At 41.3% G+C, this 17,254-nt stretch overlaps 1 protein-coding gene across 1 annotated transcript in view; it reads left to right on the forward strand.

The window, feature by feature from the left end:
* Window positions 1-5,457: 5,457 nt before the first annotated feature.
* AR (androgen receptor) overlaps window positions 5,458-17,254 on the forward strand; it is an 808,954-nt gene continuing 797,157 nt past the window's right edge. The window contains exon 1 of the mRNA XM_075835639.1: window positions 5,458-7,205. Coding sequence (XP_075691754.1) covers window positions 5,989-7,205 — 1,217 coding nt within the window. The 5' untranslated portion in view covers window positions 5,458-5,988. The remainder of the gene's footprint in view (window positions 7,206-17,254) is intronic.

Below are 17,254 nucleotides of genomic sequence, written 5' to 3' on the forward strand. Positions count from 1 at the left end.
CTCCATAAATATTAACATTTGCCGTATATATACGACGCTGTCGTGCAGGGCTTCCCGCAAAGCGCAGTACTATTACGTCACGGTGATAGTGCGGGCTCAGGAGCTCATCACCACCGGGTGCCAGCTGAATGTTACAGCTGGCACCCTGATGTAACAGCCAGGACCGGAGCTAGCCTCCGATCCGTCCAATTAACCCCTCAGATGCTGCGTTCAATAGAGATCGCAGCATGTGAGTGGTTTTTAGCCACTAGCACCCCAGCAACATGATCGCTGGGTTGTCGGTGGCTGCAATGGCAACCGGAGGCCTAATACTGACCTCCCTGTCTGCCAGCAACGGAAGCCTCCTATGCCCCGCTTGGAGGCGGGGCATAAAAGGCTTCCGGTACCGGTACAAGATGGCACCGGCTCAGCAGCTGAAAATCAACTTACGTAAATCAGACATTGCTTTTGAATTGTGGTTTAACAGTATTTAAAAAAAAATAAAAAATGAAATGTGCTGCCCAGTGTCAGAAAGCTTGGTCTCAGTCGCAGGTCATGGGTCCTCACCCAGGATAATGACCCAAAATACACAGCTAAAACATCCAAGAATTGCTAAGAGCAAAGCATTGGACTATTCTGAAGTGCCTTCTATGAGCCCTGACCTAAATGGTATTGAACATCTGTGGAAGGAGCTGAAACCTGCAGTCTGGAGAAGGCACCCTTTAAACCTGAGTCTTCTGGAGTGGAGCAGTGTCCTCAGGAGGAGTGGGCCAAAATACCTGTGTACGGGTACAGAAGTCTCATTGAGAGTTACAGAAATCGTTTGTCTGCAGTGATTGCCTCAAAAGGTTGTGCAAGAAAATATTAAGTTAAGGGGACCATCATTTTTGTTCAAGTCCCTTTCATTAGTTTTTATTATTTTTTTTTTGCTGTTGAACAACCATTCAAAAGCAATGTCTGATTTACATTAGTTGATTTTCAGTAAATGAAAATGTATTATTACTATTGTCAGTTTCAAATTATTTCAGTAACCATTGTTTTTTTTCTTTAACGGAAGGCTATATATATATTAATATATATATAATATATATATATAGAGCACGGTGCTACACTATTATATTGGTACAGTTTATAACTTTCATATTGTCACTTTGAAGTTCTACTTAAGCCTTATTCACACGACAGTGAAAAAAATTGTCCATTTAAAACTGATGAACTGTCAGTTTTTCATGGTCATTTTGCATCAGTGTGTCTCTAAATTTTCATCCATTTTCAGTCCGTCTGTCCGTTTTTAATGGCCGTTTGACATCCATTTTGCATCAGTTTTTCATGGCCGTTAAAAAAACTGATGAATTTCATTGGTCAGGCTTTTTTTGTCCCAACCCCCTAAAAACAGCAAAAGGAAGGTCACATGTTCACTTAGACACTGTTTACAGCCTCCCTGTAGATGATGCCACACGCCTCCCTGTAGATGATGCCACACGCCTCCCTGTAATGATGCCACACACCTCCCTGTAGATGATGCCACACACCTCCCTGGAGATGATGCCACACCTGCCTCCCTGTAGATGATGCCACACCTGCCTCCCTGTAGATGATGCCACACCTGCCTCCCTGTAGATGATGCCACACCAGCCTCTCTGTAGATGATGCCACACCTGCCTCCCCTGTAGATGATGCCACACCAGCCTCCTTGTAGATGATGCCACACCAGCCTCCCTGTACATGATGCCACACCAGCCTCCCTGTACATGATGCCACACCAGCCTCCTTGTAGATGATGCAACACCAGCCTCCCTGTACATGATGCCACACCAGCCTCCCTGTACATGATGCCACACCAGCCTCCCTGTACATGATGCCACACCAGCCTCCCTGTACATGATGCCACACCAGCCTCTCTGTACATGATGCCACACCAGCCTCCCTGTACATGATGCCACACCAGCCTCCCTGTACATGATGCCACACCAGCCTCCTTGTAGATGATGCAACACCAGCCTCCCTGTACATGATGCCACACCAGCCTCCCTGTACATGATGCCACACCAGCCTCCCTGTACATGATGCCACACCAGCCTCCCTGTACATGCCACACCAGCCTCTCTGTACATGATGCCACACCAGCCTCCCTGTACATCATGCCACACCAGCCTCCCTGTACATGATGCCACACCAGCCTCCCTCTACATGATGCCACACCAGCCTCCCTGTACATGATGCCACACCAGCCTCCCTGTAGATGCCACACCAGCCTCCCTGTAGATGCCACACCAGCCTCCCTGTAGATGCCACACCAGCCACCCTGTACATGATGCCACACCAGCCTTCCTGTACATGATGCCACACCAGCCTCCCTGTAGATGCCACACCAGCCTCCTTGTAGATGCCACACCAGCCTCCCTGTAGATGCCACACCAGCCTGCCTGTAGATCGTGCCACATACTCACGAGAGCAGCGCCGTCTCTCGTCTTCTTCACTTGTGGTCACTCGTCTGCACGGAATCTGGCAAGGCAGTGCGACGGGGCGATGACGTCATCGAGGCGCCTTCAAACCCGTGAAGATGAGTGACCACACCTGAAGAAGTGCCGCAAACGTGAGTATGCCAACGAGAGCCAGCAAGGGAACTAGTAGTTCCCTTGCCAATCCCCATGTAACAGATCCGTTTTTAACGGTTGTTACATGTATTGACAGCCGTTAAAAACGGATCCATTGACTTCTATGGGGGCCGTCAGGCCGTTAAAACGACCAAAAATAGGACATGTCCTATTTTTTGACGGCCATTATTCACGGGCCGTTAAAAAAACGGCCGTGTGAATGCACCCATAGAATATCATTGTTCTGAAAACGGCCATGTGAAAGCCGTTAAAAGGACGGCCATCACATGGCCGTTTTTCACTGTCGTGTGAAAGAGGCCTTAGGCCTCATGCACACTTCAGTTTTTTCCTTCAGGGTGCTATCCGTTTTTGTCACTGATAGCACCCTGAACCCATTCATTGCAATGGCCCCATGCACACTTCCGTTATTTAAACGGATCCGTTGTTCCGTTCCGTGCAAAGTAGAGCATGTCCTACATTGCTCAGTGATTCAGTGACCGTGTGGCCCATAGAAGTCGATGGGTCAGTGAAAAAAACGGATGGCACACTGAAGGCTTCCGTGTGCTGTCCATTTTTGACTGATCCATTGCCATAGCGACGGCTGGGTGGGACAAAGTTCACAGACTCACAGTCTACAGTAGCCAGTCAGTTCTGAAGATGGATGTGGAAAGAATGATAGCATTGGTGCAGGATCACCCAGAACTGTGGGATACGCGCACAGAATGCTACCACGACCGTTATAAAAAGGACGCCGCGTGGGAGGAGCTTGCCAAGGAGCTTTTGACACGCAGATGGCAGAAGGGAACTAGTGCCCAGCGTCACAAAATAAGTAAGTAAATGCACACATTGCACTGCTTGTTTTCTGAGCATGCTTTTCTTTTGTTCCATTGTATGTAATTCTCAGTAGGTAAACTTTACACACCCACAGTAATGTTATTTTCGCATTGACCTGCTGTCTTATAACATGTGCTTTGCAATCCCAAAATTCTTACCGGTATAGACTTTGCGCAGTTTCAAGTGTGTCAGAGGGTAGCGTAGACCTTGCACAGTTGTATTCTGTATTATTTCTAGTAGAGATGAGCGAACTTATGAAAAGTTCGGTTCGGCTAGTTCGCCGAATTTCACGAAAAAGTTAGATTTGGACCGAACTAGTTCGGACCAAACCTGTAATTTCCGTGCACCGAGCATGGTACTGTCCAGGGTGCTGATAGAGTTAATGGGCTGCACTAACTCTTTCAGCAACCTTGACAGTACCATGCTCGGCGCGCGGAAAATAAAATTTTAATGTAATAAAAAAAATATATAAATACGTTCATACTTACATTCCTCCTGTCCGGCCTCCAGCGATGACGTTTCATCCATGTCGCCGCTCGCTGCAGCCAATCACAGGCTGTAGTGGCGGTCACGCTCGTCACGTGACCACCTCTGCAGCCAATCACACGCTGCCGCGGCCTCTACAGCCAATCACACGCTCCTCTCCTGAAATACTCTGTGCTGCCTTAAACTCTGTGGACAGGTCAGGATCCTGTTTCTATTAAATGCTGCACTGTAGCGCAGCCTTATATCGTGGATCGAGCGGGTTCCCCAGCAGCATTTAAAAGAAACAGGATCCTGACCTGTCCAGAGTTTAAGGCAGCACAGAGTATTTCAGGAGATGAGCACGGCCGGGCACGGGCAGCCGGTCGTTTTTCCGAGCCGTACTCCCATTATAAAGTATAGGAGCACGGCCCGTAAAAAAAATAGAACATGTTCTAGCTTTTTAACGGCTCGGGCACCTTCCCGTGAGAAAGGTGCCCGTGGCTAACAGAAGTCTATGGGCCCGCTATTTCGGGTCGTAATTACGACCCGTAAATCCAAAGTAAGCCAAGCAGAGTAATCTCAAACTGTTCTCTATGCTCTGAAAGCTGAGAAAACAGCACCAAAAACTTCTTGTAACTTTTCTATGGGTGTTTCCTGGGACATGTGACAGGTTCAAGTGAAGTTCACATCCGTTTTTAAACGGAAACACGGAACGGAAACGGAGTGCACACGGAAACAAAAACGGACACACGGATCCATCAAAAACGGCCGCTAAAAAGGTGATGGAAGTGTGCATGAGGCCTTAGTGTGGCAATGTCACATATATCATAAGATCTAGTAGGTTACTTGTGAATCACCACATAAGCGATTATATTGTGTCAGAGCCTGTGGTATGCCAGTCTGACCCTGGCAGTACTGCAATACTGGAACTATTCTATAAGTCTTCTGAGGTAGTGCCGGAATGTGCCTCATGGTACTCTACCTCACCCGGTCTGTCTCTATGCCAAGTACAGTATTCAGTGCCATGTGTCATTCCCTCGTGCGTTATTGCCAACATTTAGGGTATGTGCACACACACTAATTACGTCCGTGATTGACGGACGTATTTCGGCCGCAAGTAGTGGACCGAACACAGTGCAGGGAGCCGGGCTCCTAGCATCATACTTATGTACGATGCTAAGAGTCCCTGCCTCGCTGCAGGACAACTGTCCCGTACTGTAATCATGTTTTCAGTACGGGACAGTCGTCCTGCAGAGAGGCAGGGACTCCTAGCATCGTACATAAGTATGATGCTAGGAGCCCGGCTCCTTGCACTGTGTTCAGTCCGGGACTTCCGGCCGAAATACGTCCGTCAATTACGGACGTAATTAGTGTGTGTGCACATACCCTTACTGCTCTTCCCTATCCCTGCATGTCACTTTCTCTTTGGAATGGAAACCACAGCTGCTGCAGAACCTCCTCACACTTATCTGCTTCATAGTACTATGTGACAGAGCTCAGGTCTGTGTAACGGTCCCTCATAGAGTCCCTCCACCTCCGTGCCGGTTATCCCGCTGCTTTTCTTTCGCAGCGGACATAACTCTCCACACACTCCTGTTTAGGCTCCTCCGCCCTGAAGGGTTTCTTGGCCAGTATCTGTGACATGGGACGGTCCCCCGTAGGACCCGCCCGGGTTCTACGGCCTCGCTGTAGTTAGAAGCCGGCTCAGCGTCGGCAATGTACGTAGCACTGTGTTCCCGCTACCTGGATAGCGCAACCAGTGCTGAAGAGCAGAGATAGCCACGGACTGAGGAGGGGGAGGCGGCCGGACGCTGCAGGAGCAAACGGGACAGCGCATGTAAAGACTAAGGGAGGACTAAGGAAGACTTTGGGGAGCAGGTAGAGGAGCTGCGTCTGATAACGGGGGAGATCAGGGCAGGGAGGAGCCAGGGGTGTAGGTTGGGGGCGGTATATACAGTACTTAGAGTCGTGTGACAACAACTTCTATAGAACACGTCTCTGTGCCGGAGAACTTACCACAGTGACACTATATACACGATAAGCCAGCCGCGGCACTGAAAGACAGGGGTGGGCGGGCACTAACCTTGGCACTAGCCCTGACCTGGGAAGGGAGATGGAGGTGCACATTGGACTCGGGGGGGTGTACAAGCAGCCGCCCGGCAAGATGATACGAGGAGCCTTTGAGAATCTCTTTTTGAGCGTCCGGGAGGCGCTGCAAGGTGACAGGAAAACTGCTGGTCCACCTGAACAGTGCCACCAGCTGCCCGCCTGGAGGGAGCCAACTGCCGCTTATCCACACACATCCTGGAGTGAACCCCCGGGGGACTGGACTGCAGCCCGTGGCACCCAGGCAACTCCCTGGAGAGAAAGTGCCCAGTCAGACGCTGCACCCTGCAGCCCACCAAGCGAGGTGTCTCCGTTTCCTGCCTTGAGCAGCTGCTCTACGGAGCTGAAGGAGATCCTGGGAGAGCAGAGAGGGATGCTGGGGACCGAGGAAAGCAGCCCAGAGCAAGCTTCCAAGGAAAGGTACCCGCTGACGCCAGAGGGCATCTCAGATAGTGCAAAGGAGATTTGTAAAGCAGTGTCTGTGTCTCTGGGGCTGAGTATGGAAGCACTGGAGCATCTGAACCCAGGGGCAGAGTCCCAAAGAGGAGACTGTATGTTTGCTGCCCCCCCCACTCACACTATGGACACCCACAAATGCCAGGTGGGTGAGGAAGACAAGACTGAAACTTCATCCCACCAGTACCGTGAAGGTGCCTTCAGGAGGAGCGGCCAGACTAACTTCTCTGCTGGCAAAGCCCCAGAGGATGGCAGTTCTCTAGGCACAGAGGAAAAGGAGCAAGCCTGTACAGAGTTGGCACTGCCTGAATCAGGGGGCTACAGAAGCCGTGGCATGGAGTTGGCACCCAGCCTTACTTTGTACAAGCCCTCCACATTCATGGAAGATAACCCTGCCTATCCAGCATACAGCTTTCAGATGGCACTTCCACCACATGGCAGAATAAAAGTAGAAAGCCCCATGGAGTTTGGTGGCAGTGCTTGGGGGGCACCAAGTAGGTACAGTGAAATATCTGGCTATGCCCACTGTGGTCCAGCTGGTAACTGGCACTCTCTTTTTGAGGAAGGGCAGTGTGCTGGTTCTTATACTGATGCCAGTCTATATGGTTACCCAAGAAGTCATGTTCCACCCGGTCCAGACAGTGAATTCCTATCTGAAACATGGTATCCAGCAACTGCCATGTTGGGCAGAGTGCCCTATGCTAGCCCAATGAAGTCTGAGATGAGCCCATGGATGGATGGATACCCTGGAGCATTTGGAGAGATGAGGTAAGTGGTCTGATATGTTACAGTGACAAGTATTACTATAGTTTTGCATACACTTTGGTAAAGTATTGATGGGCTGTGATTATTCTACAGTATAATAGGGATCTACAGACTGCTGCTGTCTGGGCATGCTGGGAGTTGTATTGTCACCACTGCGGGGGAGCCACAGATTGTAAACTAGTGTTTTGTATTGAGAGACCTATGTCCTATGCACTTACTGTCCACATGATGACTCCTACAATGTATGCAGCTGTGTGCCGTCACCGCTGTGTTGTGTGAGTAGTAGCAGCAGCACTGGACAGCACCGCCACCTGTGCTCCAGTTAGGGCTCTGCCCAAACAAATGGAAAAGAAGGGCACCAGTCGCCCATTATTTTTTGATATACATAGAAGAGTATGTAGTGCAAGTAAAAAATAATAAGGTGCAAGATGGAATGAAAGCTGGGGGTCTACCTGAGCTGTACCACTTTTGCGCACCTGAAACAAGTGAGCTCCCAGGCAAATCACACCATTACATTACAGCATTGAAGCAATTGTTTTTTTTTATTTTTAAAGATAGTTTTATAGACAATTTTAAATATGGTTCACGGCCTATTACAAGAATATCTATCCTTATCAAATGGCAACACATTACACAACGCTGTGAAGTCAGAGGAGGCAGTTAACCCTTTCTGTAACACATGTATTGTGACAAAAGATAGAGAATCCTTCACAATTCTAAGGAAATGAGGTGAGTGATAAAACAGACCAGCTACATGTGAGGTGAGTGCCATTGTATTCTGCCCACTCCAGCATATGAGCCCCATAATACTTCCCAATCTGCACAGCTCTAGTTTTTTTTCCAGTTTATTTAGCTTCTCAAACATTATATATATATAAAGAAAAAAGAAAGCAGCACAGCTTAAACTGTCAGATGCCGCAAATCCTCCCTGACTCAGGCTACGAGTCCAGAAAATTAAAATGGCAAGAAAGTAGAGGCAGCACTCCAATGATTTGAAAAAAATGGTGCGTTTAATTCACCCCAGTAGCAACGTTTCAATCCGACTCAATGGGTCGCTTCACAAAGATCCCACTGAGACAGATTGAAACGTTGCTACTGGGGTGAATTAAACACACCATCTTTTTCACATCATCGGAGTGCTGCCTCCACTTATATATATATATATATATATATATATATATATATATATATATATATATATATATATATATATAATATACAGTTTTTAGTAGTGTGTTTCTAGTGGTGTAAGTGTAACCTTGTACTAATAAACATATTTATGGCTATAGATCAACAAGTTGTACATTTCAGATCTACTAATGTATTAGGTGTCAATCTCATATCTATCTATCTATCTATCTATCTATCTATCTATCTATCTATCTATCTATCTATCTATCTATCTATCTATCTATCTATCTATCTATCTATCTCATATCTATCTATCTATCTATCTATCTATCTATCTATCTATCTATCTATCTATCTATCTATCTATCTATCTATCTATCTATCTATCTATCTCATATCTATCTATCTATCTATCTCCTATCTATCTATCTATCTATCTATCTATCTATCTATCTATCTATCTATCTATCTATCTATCTATCTATCTATCTATCTATCTATCTATCTATCTATCTATCTATCTATCTATCTATCATCTGTCTATCCATCTGTCAGTTTAACTTCATAGAAGATCTGTAATTCAGTATGAACAATTGCTCACAAATAATGAGCCTGGCACAAGGTCAGTGTATTTTTTATCAGTGTAAGTTCAGGTTAGAACATCCTACTTCATCTGATGTCTGATAAAGAGTATTTATTTGTGAGCTTTCAGCGAAAAGTGAAGGGTGTTATGTATTTAGGTTTCAATGGAAGTTTTCTAAGCAGTCAGTAATGGGTGTAGCAAACACCCACCCTCTATAATGTATTTACAGTTTTCACCTCTTGTTTCCCCTTTTGTTTTAATATTGTGTAAAGGAAGTTGTCATATATACGCGTTACCTCTTTAGCAGAAAAACAATTACGTACTGTGTCTAAAGAGGTAAAACTTTGTAAAGGTTACCTACCGCCTCTCTATAGAATCTTTAATGCAATAGAAGAGTTGAACCACTTTATAATGATGTACTCCATGTCTTCTGCTAGTCCACAAATTATTAACCACTTTCAATAGATACAGCATAGAATTAACCTCTAGGTGTAGTATAAAACTAATATGATGTAAATGAAATTGTTAAATCCTTTTTGTGAGAATTATGGGTCTTTGGATTCAGTAACATGTAAAGAGTAATACTCACTTTGCTTGACTAGAATACATTTATTTGTTATATTAACAGAAAACAATAAACAGGTGTAAACAGATATAAACATAGAACACATTATTCTGTCATAAAGGCTTCAGATATTACAGCTTACTGTCTGGTATATATTCTGCTCCATAGATGTGGCATCCCGAGTAGGAAATCCACTTAGTGTAGGTATCTATAGAGAGAAAAATAAATCTTGTCGTGAAACCAACTATATATTTATTGTCCTGTTACATTTTCCTATCCGTAGTAAGGATTCAACAGCATTTATATGAGAATTGTCGACTTTCTGGTATTTTGTAAGCCACTGTATAGCCACATAGTGAATAAGCGGAGACCGAACTACGCTTCTACTGATTTAATGGTTCATTCAAGTCCATATTAATGTTATGAGCGAATCCAATTAAAAAGTCAATAGAGTTTAGTGTTGTGACATGGAGAAAATATCACTGACTCTACCCAAGACGCACACGTTAATGTTCACTATTTCTTCTCTGAACCCTCTGCTCCTTTAACTGGCAGAGCACGAGGACCATGTGAATGTGGATTCAGTGGAATTTGTCCTTGTGTTGTTTGTATTTTTCTTTGCTTTCTGATAATGACATGGATAATACATTTTACTTTCATGCACAGAAACTTTTCACATAAGGCGCCAGCTTTTAAACACTTTGCGAGAGTCATTTAAAGGCGCGTTATCACACAAAAAATTACTATATATAAGGTAGAAAGTAAAAATATAATAATATTAATAATAATAAAGAAAATATAAAGGTAAATTTTAGATGTTACGTCAGCTAACTAAAGGCTGTAAACAGTAAGCTAAGTCTTTACATTTATTTATGAGACTATTGTGCAGGTTGTCACAGTTGGTAGAGAAAGTTTGTGCGCTCACTTTCTTATGACTTGTTTATGGAGCTTTTACATAGATGATGATAGAGAAATATATGCTTATCTGCTTGATAATTTACATTGAAAGATGTCGTTTTATTCTGACTTTGTTCTGTTTTCTATTTTTAGTTAATTGCAATCATTTATTTTTCTGGTGTATTTTTTTTACCAAAATATGTCTTCCACTTTTGTATGTACAGGCTTATGTATAATTCATTACACTGCATGAAACATATATAGTAATAAAAGCGACATACCTTAAGGCAGCAAATGCTATTAACATTAATCTGTCAAGAATCTTTCACCTGTCTGATCGGTTGTATGTTATTTTCATTTGAGCTGTTGTCAGTAAAGTAACATTCAGTCAATGTACTTTTGCATATTGATTTTTGTATGTTATGCAGCTGATTACATGAAAATCTATTATAGCGGCCGAACTAAATTCTGTATTTTCCTGTATTGCCTTACTTTCAGTTTTCTCTTCATGCCTTTGGTCAGAATATCTGTTTATTAATAGCTTTTATTATTACTTTTAATTAATTTACAACTGATTTTGACATTTATCCTAAATCATATTCTTTGTAAGGGTGCATTTAGATTTAATTAATTTCACTACCACCCGCCTGACAATTATATGTCCTGGTGAAAAGCGCTTTGTGTAAATGGGCAAAAGGATGTTGAAGTCATTTGCAAAGATATTAAAAAAATAAAGTTACTGTTGGTAACACAATCATTGTTTTATTGTGCTTTATTGTTCAGTTTAGACGTTTGTCTCAAAACTAAATATGGAAGTACAGGTATGATTTTAGGCAAGTAAGCGTGTAACTCCACCTTACACATTACACATGAGCTCTTCTACATATATTTAGGTTATGCTAAAGAAGGTATATGGTTTTACTTCAACCCCACCTCTGCTAATGTTTATTTAGTCACATACTCTGAGCTTTGGTATATACCTGTAATAAAATTGGAATGAAATATTGTTATTCCAGAGATACAATAAATTCTAATTTTTATGGTCAGATATTGAAATTTTCAGCCACACTCCTTATTTTGAGGATAACAGCATTTAATTAGAACCCTGTGCCCACAGGACAAGATGTGTATTTACTATGATATGGTAAAATCTATATGTAATAGTAAGGCCAATTCATCTGCTAAATGTAAAATACTATTTTATATTGAGACAATATGATTAGTTTTAACGTTGTCTAGAATTTTCTCTCTTTTCTCTGGTTATTTTAGAAGGTGACAATGATGGATAAGTAATGATATTATTTATTGAGTCATTCTTCAGTTCTAAACTAATCTAAATATATTTTTTGCATTTCCTAAATGCATACCAGGCCGTGGGATAATGGATACTATGTATATACATGTGAGAGGTTGTTGAGCAGATAAAGCTAATGTATGTGCTTTATTGCAATGAAACAAGGGACAGAAATTAAGAGCAGATGTAGTGACTATACTATAATATGTACAGAATTACCGTATTTCCATGCTTTTGTTGTTTTTGCTTGATTCTGCGATTAGTTACTTATAATTCCACTGAACCTAAATGAATATACTTAATAGCTGAATTCTACTATTTAGTTAATATTCTGTGTAGTCAAACTCAATAAGTAGTAGCACCAAACTGGACTTTGCTAAAAGTCTTTTTACCTTTATAATGCTTATATACACAGAATAATATGTGACACAATGAACGGTTCCCCAGTCTAATTATTCTTAACATACGAGGAGATAAATAGTTTGTCATAGACATAAGCATTTGACAAGATTGTGACCTACGTGTATTGTCGTAAATAGTTGTGTAGAAGGCAGTTTTAGGATCTTTCTAAATTGTTTAGGAAAATCTTTTAGGTTCTGCATTCAGAGTATTCATAGTACGCTTGCTCACCACTATCTGACATGTTTGCTTAGTTAATGTTGGTCACTGACTATGAACCTCATTTCGTACGTTATTAGTAAAATTGCTAATTTATCCCAATTTTTTGTGACTATTTAAACTAAATGTTGAAACAGAACCTAAAACACCAATAACTGATATTCTCACTTCATGGGACATGTCCTATGGCTTAACTATTGCATTATGAACAATTTTAATATATTGTAAAATTATCTGGGCTTGCTTTGCATCACTCGTGCTAATAACAATTTATTAGAGAATTTGTCTTAATGTAGTTCTCTAAGTTTAAAGACATCGGGCTTGGTTTTAACTCAGGAACTAGGAAATCCTTTAAAGGTTGAATACGGTTAATGTACTGTACTGTGCTATCCGGGAGGGAACTGTAAGAATATCTCAAATGTGCAAAGCCGTAAAGCATAGCTTCATCTTAGAAGATATATTGCAGAACATAATAGGGAATTTATAAAATGCAATTCCAATATCCAGTGTAAGTAATAGAATTACTCCCGTTATAAGCGTGAACACCCTTAAAATAATTCAATCAGCCAGGGTACTTTCCCATAGGTTTTATCAGTTCTTTATAAACTGTTATATGATAATCTATGGTCTGTGGACAGATAGTCGGAGCAACCACAACCAAAGTAAAATTCTTCAGCTAACAGTAGTGGGTTTATTAAATACACTATAACTAGGATAGCCAAAATGTGTCTCGGGAGTCACATGTTACTCATAGGCTACTTTTATGCTTTTCTTGACTACTCAACTCAATGCCATCATTTGTACCTGACTGCTCTTCTCCATTGTTGGTGCCTGGTTGCATAGATTGGTACAGGACGAGGGAGAGGGAGAGGGATTAGAGAGCCGTGCAGGACCATGAAAGAGAGACATGTGGTGTATTATAGTGGCAATATGGCTGGCATTCTTGCTTGAGACATTCTCTGGCTGGCACATTTGTAGGAGCAGTTCTGTAGCAGTAACTACTCTGTGAAAATAAGCACGCCCTTATAATTATAACAAACCCACTAATTTAGCTCTCAGTTAGTATTTTTTTCCCCAAGAAAAGGTCCTTTGCAAAATGAAGATTTTGTTTTAGTTGTCTGATTCTCCTGAAGTCTTGGGGCCTAAGAATATTTTCTTCACTTGCTCTTTATACTTTTAGTGATTTAATAATTTTTGCATTTACTTTGAAAATTATTTTGACAGTTCTTGTGATAGTCATTTTAATAAATACATTTTGCAGAAATTTGATAATTTCCCCCAACAGTACTTGGCCTGTAAAAACATTATTTTTAGCTGCAGAATTATTAAGTTTAACTGGAAAAAGCTGAAGCTGAAAAGCAATTTTTCACACATAGTGTAGAATGTAGGAGACTACAATTTCTCATTCATATTGCGGACATTTTGTAATGTTTGTAATCTAAGATGGCCGAACACCGACAAACTCTGAGCAGAAAGATTCATGTTTCTTCCATACTGACAGTGAGTAATATATTATGTAGCTTTAAAAGTTTCTCAACTGTTTTTGTGTCACCTGTTACAGTTGCTATTTGATAAATGCTACAGAAATATTGAAAAAATGTAAGCTTCACATTAAATGCAAGCAGTATCAGCGATGGTTAATTAGCTGAAATTCGATCCCTTTCCCTAGCATTTCTTTAACATTTGTTCTTAGATTCTTTAACTAAAGCAGCTAGAGTTACACATCGAAGTTACTCATCAATTGTAAAACATTGCGTGTAGTATACATAATATGAGAGAAGGAGATTAACAAAATAACAAAAATGTTGCAACACAATAAAAATTAAATATTCATAATGAATTGGCAGAAAATCATTACATTAATCCCTTCACGTAAAATCACGTAACTGTACGTGATGAGGGTTAAGGGGAAGTATGGAGCGAGCTCAGGGGCTGAGCTCGCTCCATACACAGCGGGTGACGGCTGCTGCACGCAGCCGACACCTCCCTGCAATGAGCGGAATCAAAGTTCACTTTGATTCCGCCCGTTTAACACCTTAAATGCCGGGATCAATCGCGACCGCTGCATTTAAAGTGTTATTATCAGGGGACGCACCCTCAAACTCGCGATTGCGCCCCCCCACGGTACGATTGGCCGGTTAAAACTGTTGCTATGGCAGCCTGGGGTCCAAACAAAAGCACCCAGGTCCGCCATCTTTGTACTGCATTGAAGCTGTGCCTCTGGAAGGGCTTCAAAGGAGACTGTCAGAGTCACGATATACTGCAATACATCAGTATTGCAGTATATCATGCAAGCGATCCAACGATCGCTGCTTCAAGTCTCCTAGGGGGACTAATAAAAAAAGTAAAAAACAGTTAAATAAAGATTCTTGTTATGTTCCAAAAACAATAAAGTATTAAAAGTAAAAAAAAAAACCCTTTTCACATTGTCCCCTAAATCAATGTTAAAAAAAATAAAAGTTAACATAACTGGTATCGCCTCGTCCGTAAAAGTCCAAAATATCACAATATAGTGTTGTTTGACCCGCTCGGTGAATTCTGTAAAAAAAAATATATATAAAACACGCAAATTGCTGTTTTTTGGTGACCTTAGCGCTCCAAAAAAATAAAATGGAAAATGATCAAAAAGTCGCATATACCCCAAAATAGTATCAGTGAAAACGACAGCTCGCCCCGCAAAACTTAAGCCCTCACATCGCTAAATTTATGGAAAAATAAAAAAGTTATGGCTCTCAGAATAGCGCGACACAAACGTTGTTTTGAATTTAGCAAATGTGGTAAAACATAAAATAAAACATATAAATTTGGTATCGCCATAATCGTATCAACCTGTAGAATAAGGTGAATATGTCAATTTTACCGCCTGATGGATCCTGTAAAAACAAAACCCCCCAAAATATGACGTAATCGCTGTTTTTTGCCCATTTCACCCCACAAATATTTTTTTTTCAGCTTCCCAGTACATTATGCGGTACAATAAATGGTGCCATGAAAAACTACAACTTGTCCCGCAAAAAACAAGCCCTCATATGGCTATATAGACGGAAAAATAAAAAATTATAGATTTTGAAAGGTGGGGAGAAAGAAACAAAAGTGAAAATTTGAAAAAGGGCTGCGTCCTGAAGGGGTTAAAAGTTCCATGTATCAAACGGGTCATAATACATTCGTGGATACAATTGATTCCCTTCACCTTATAATTTCCACCTCAGTATTTTATAATCATTAGCTTTTATTAGTTGCACTTTCATGTCTCAACGTGATAACCTATTAACATTCAATCGCCTTTGGAGTACATATTGCAGGAATGTTTGGGAATCAAATTTTTGTTCACAGTGGGGCCTTTTAAGGTTCATTTAAGACGTAAAGTCTTACATTTAGCTTCATTCACATTATGGGTCTTTTCTGTTTTCATAATTATCTACAGTAGGTACATCTAATGAATTATTAACCTACTTCTCTGAGCAAATTAGATCAAGGCTGATTTTAGGATTTGTCTTCATTAAGGTACAGTGTCTTTTTGTTTGGTTTTTTTCTAAGACCATGAAGCCAAAAGGCTGCACTGAGCCATAAGGAATCCGAATACTAACAAAACACCCAGCAGGACTACCAGTCCCATTAGAAAGATACATTTTTCATCAGATTAAATGAAATGTGTCTAGGGAACGGTTTTCCTCAACAAAGCTTTTCTGAAAATTTGCCAGTGAGTACGACTTGTGCCTCCTACTAAATTCTATTTTACTTGTAGTTGAATAAAAAATTAATTGACCATAGATGGTCAAGAGTTTGGTAAATACTCTAGTATGATCAATAATTTTTTTTATTTTAATATTTAATATAAAAAAATAACATTTTCTTATGGCTACTATTGCATAACAATGTAACTATTGTACACACAGAACAATGGAAAGTAAAAAGTCATATTCATTGAATTGACTACTATGGAAAAATAATTTAATTGTTGAATGGTATTTTGGAGATGAGACCACTTAAAACCTGATGAGACTCCATACTCAAAAGGACAGGGTTTTGTATTTCTGATAATGGCTGCATCTGTGGTGTGAATGTTGGCCCAGTGGACAGGACAAGCATATCCAAAAGCAAAACTAATAGAAAAGTACATTTGCAGTTATGTATCAATCTTTCTTTAATTCCACATATTATTTGGCAAGCCTGGGTGTCTAAATTAAACATGTATTATATTTTTAATTACATTTTTTTTATATATAAGAGACAGCTCTACATGCATTGCTCTTTTTGAGAATTCTTATTGCCGTAGAATGTTTGACAGAGTTAGGCCCCATGCACACGAACGTGCTTTTGCGGCTGCAATTCCCCCCAAAATTCACGGGAGAATTGCGGCCCCATTCATTTCTATGGGGCCATGCACACGACCGTGGTTTCCACGGTCCGTGCATGGCCCAGGAGCCTGGACCGTGGAAAGAACGGACACGTCTAATTATGGCCGTGTTCTGCGGTCCAGGCTCATAGAAAATTATGGATAATATGCGGACGGCTAGTGGGTGACACTCCGCGGCCGTCCGACCTGAAAATCACGGCCGTGCACCTAGCTACGGTCGTGTGCATGAGGCCTTAGGGTTGTCACATTACCAGAATTTGGACTTCGATACCGATACTTCGTGTAGTATTGCGATACTCGATACCAAAACGATACTTTGCAAATAATAATAAAAAAAAAAAAGTTCTTCCCTTTTATGATCTGAGGCGCGTGGTGTGATGAATTTTAAACCTACATGTGCCTCACATTAATAGTAATTACCCCATCATGTTCTTCAGTCATAATGGACAACATCGGGGTTAATGTGTAAGGTACATGATTGGGTTAATTACTATTAATGTGAGGCACATGGAGGTTCAAAATTCATAATACCTCGTGCCTCACATTTATAAATAAAATAAAGTTTTTTATTTTATAACAGCATAAACATGAATGACTCTATAAATGT

The sequence above is a fragment of the Rhinoderma darwinii genome, chromosome 8 (genome assembly GCF_050947455.1).
Source record: "Rhinoderma darwinii isolate aRhiDar2 chromosome 8, aRhiDar2.hap1, whole genome shotgun sequence".
NCBI classification, from domain to species: domain Eukaryota; kingdom Metazoa; phylum Chordata; class Amphibia; order Anura; family Rhinodermatidae; genus Rhinoderma; species Rhinoderma darwinii.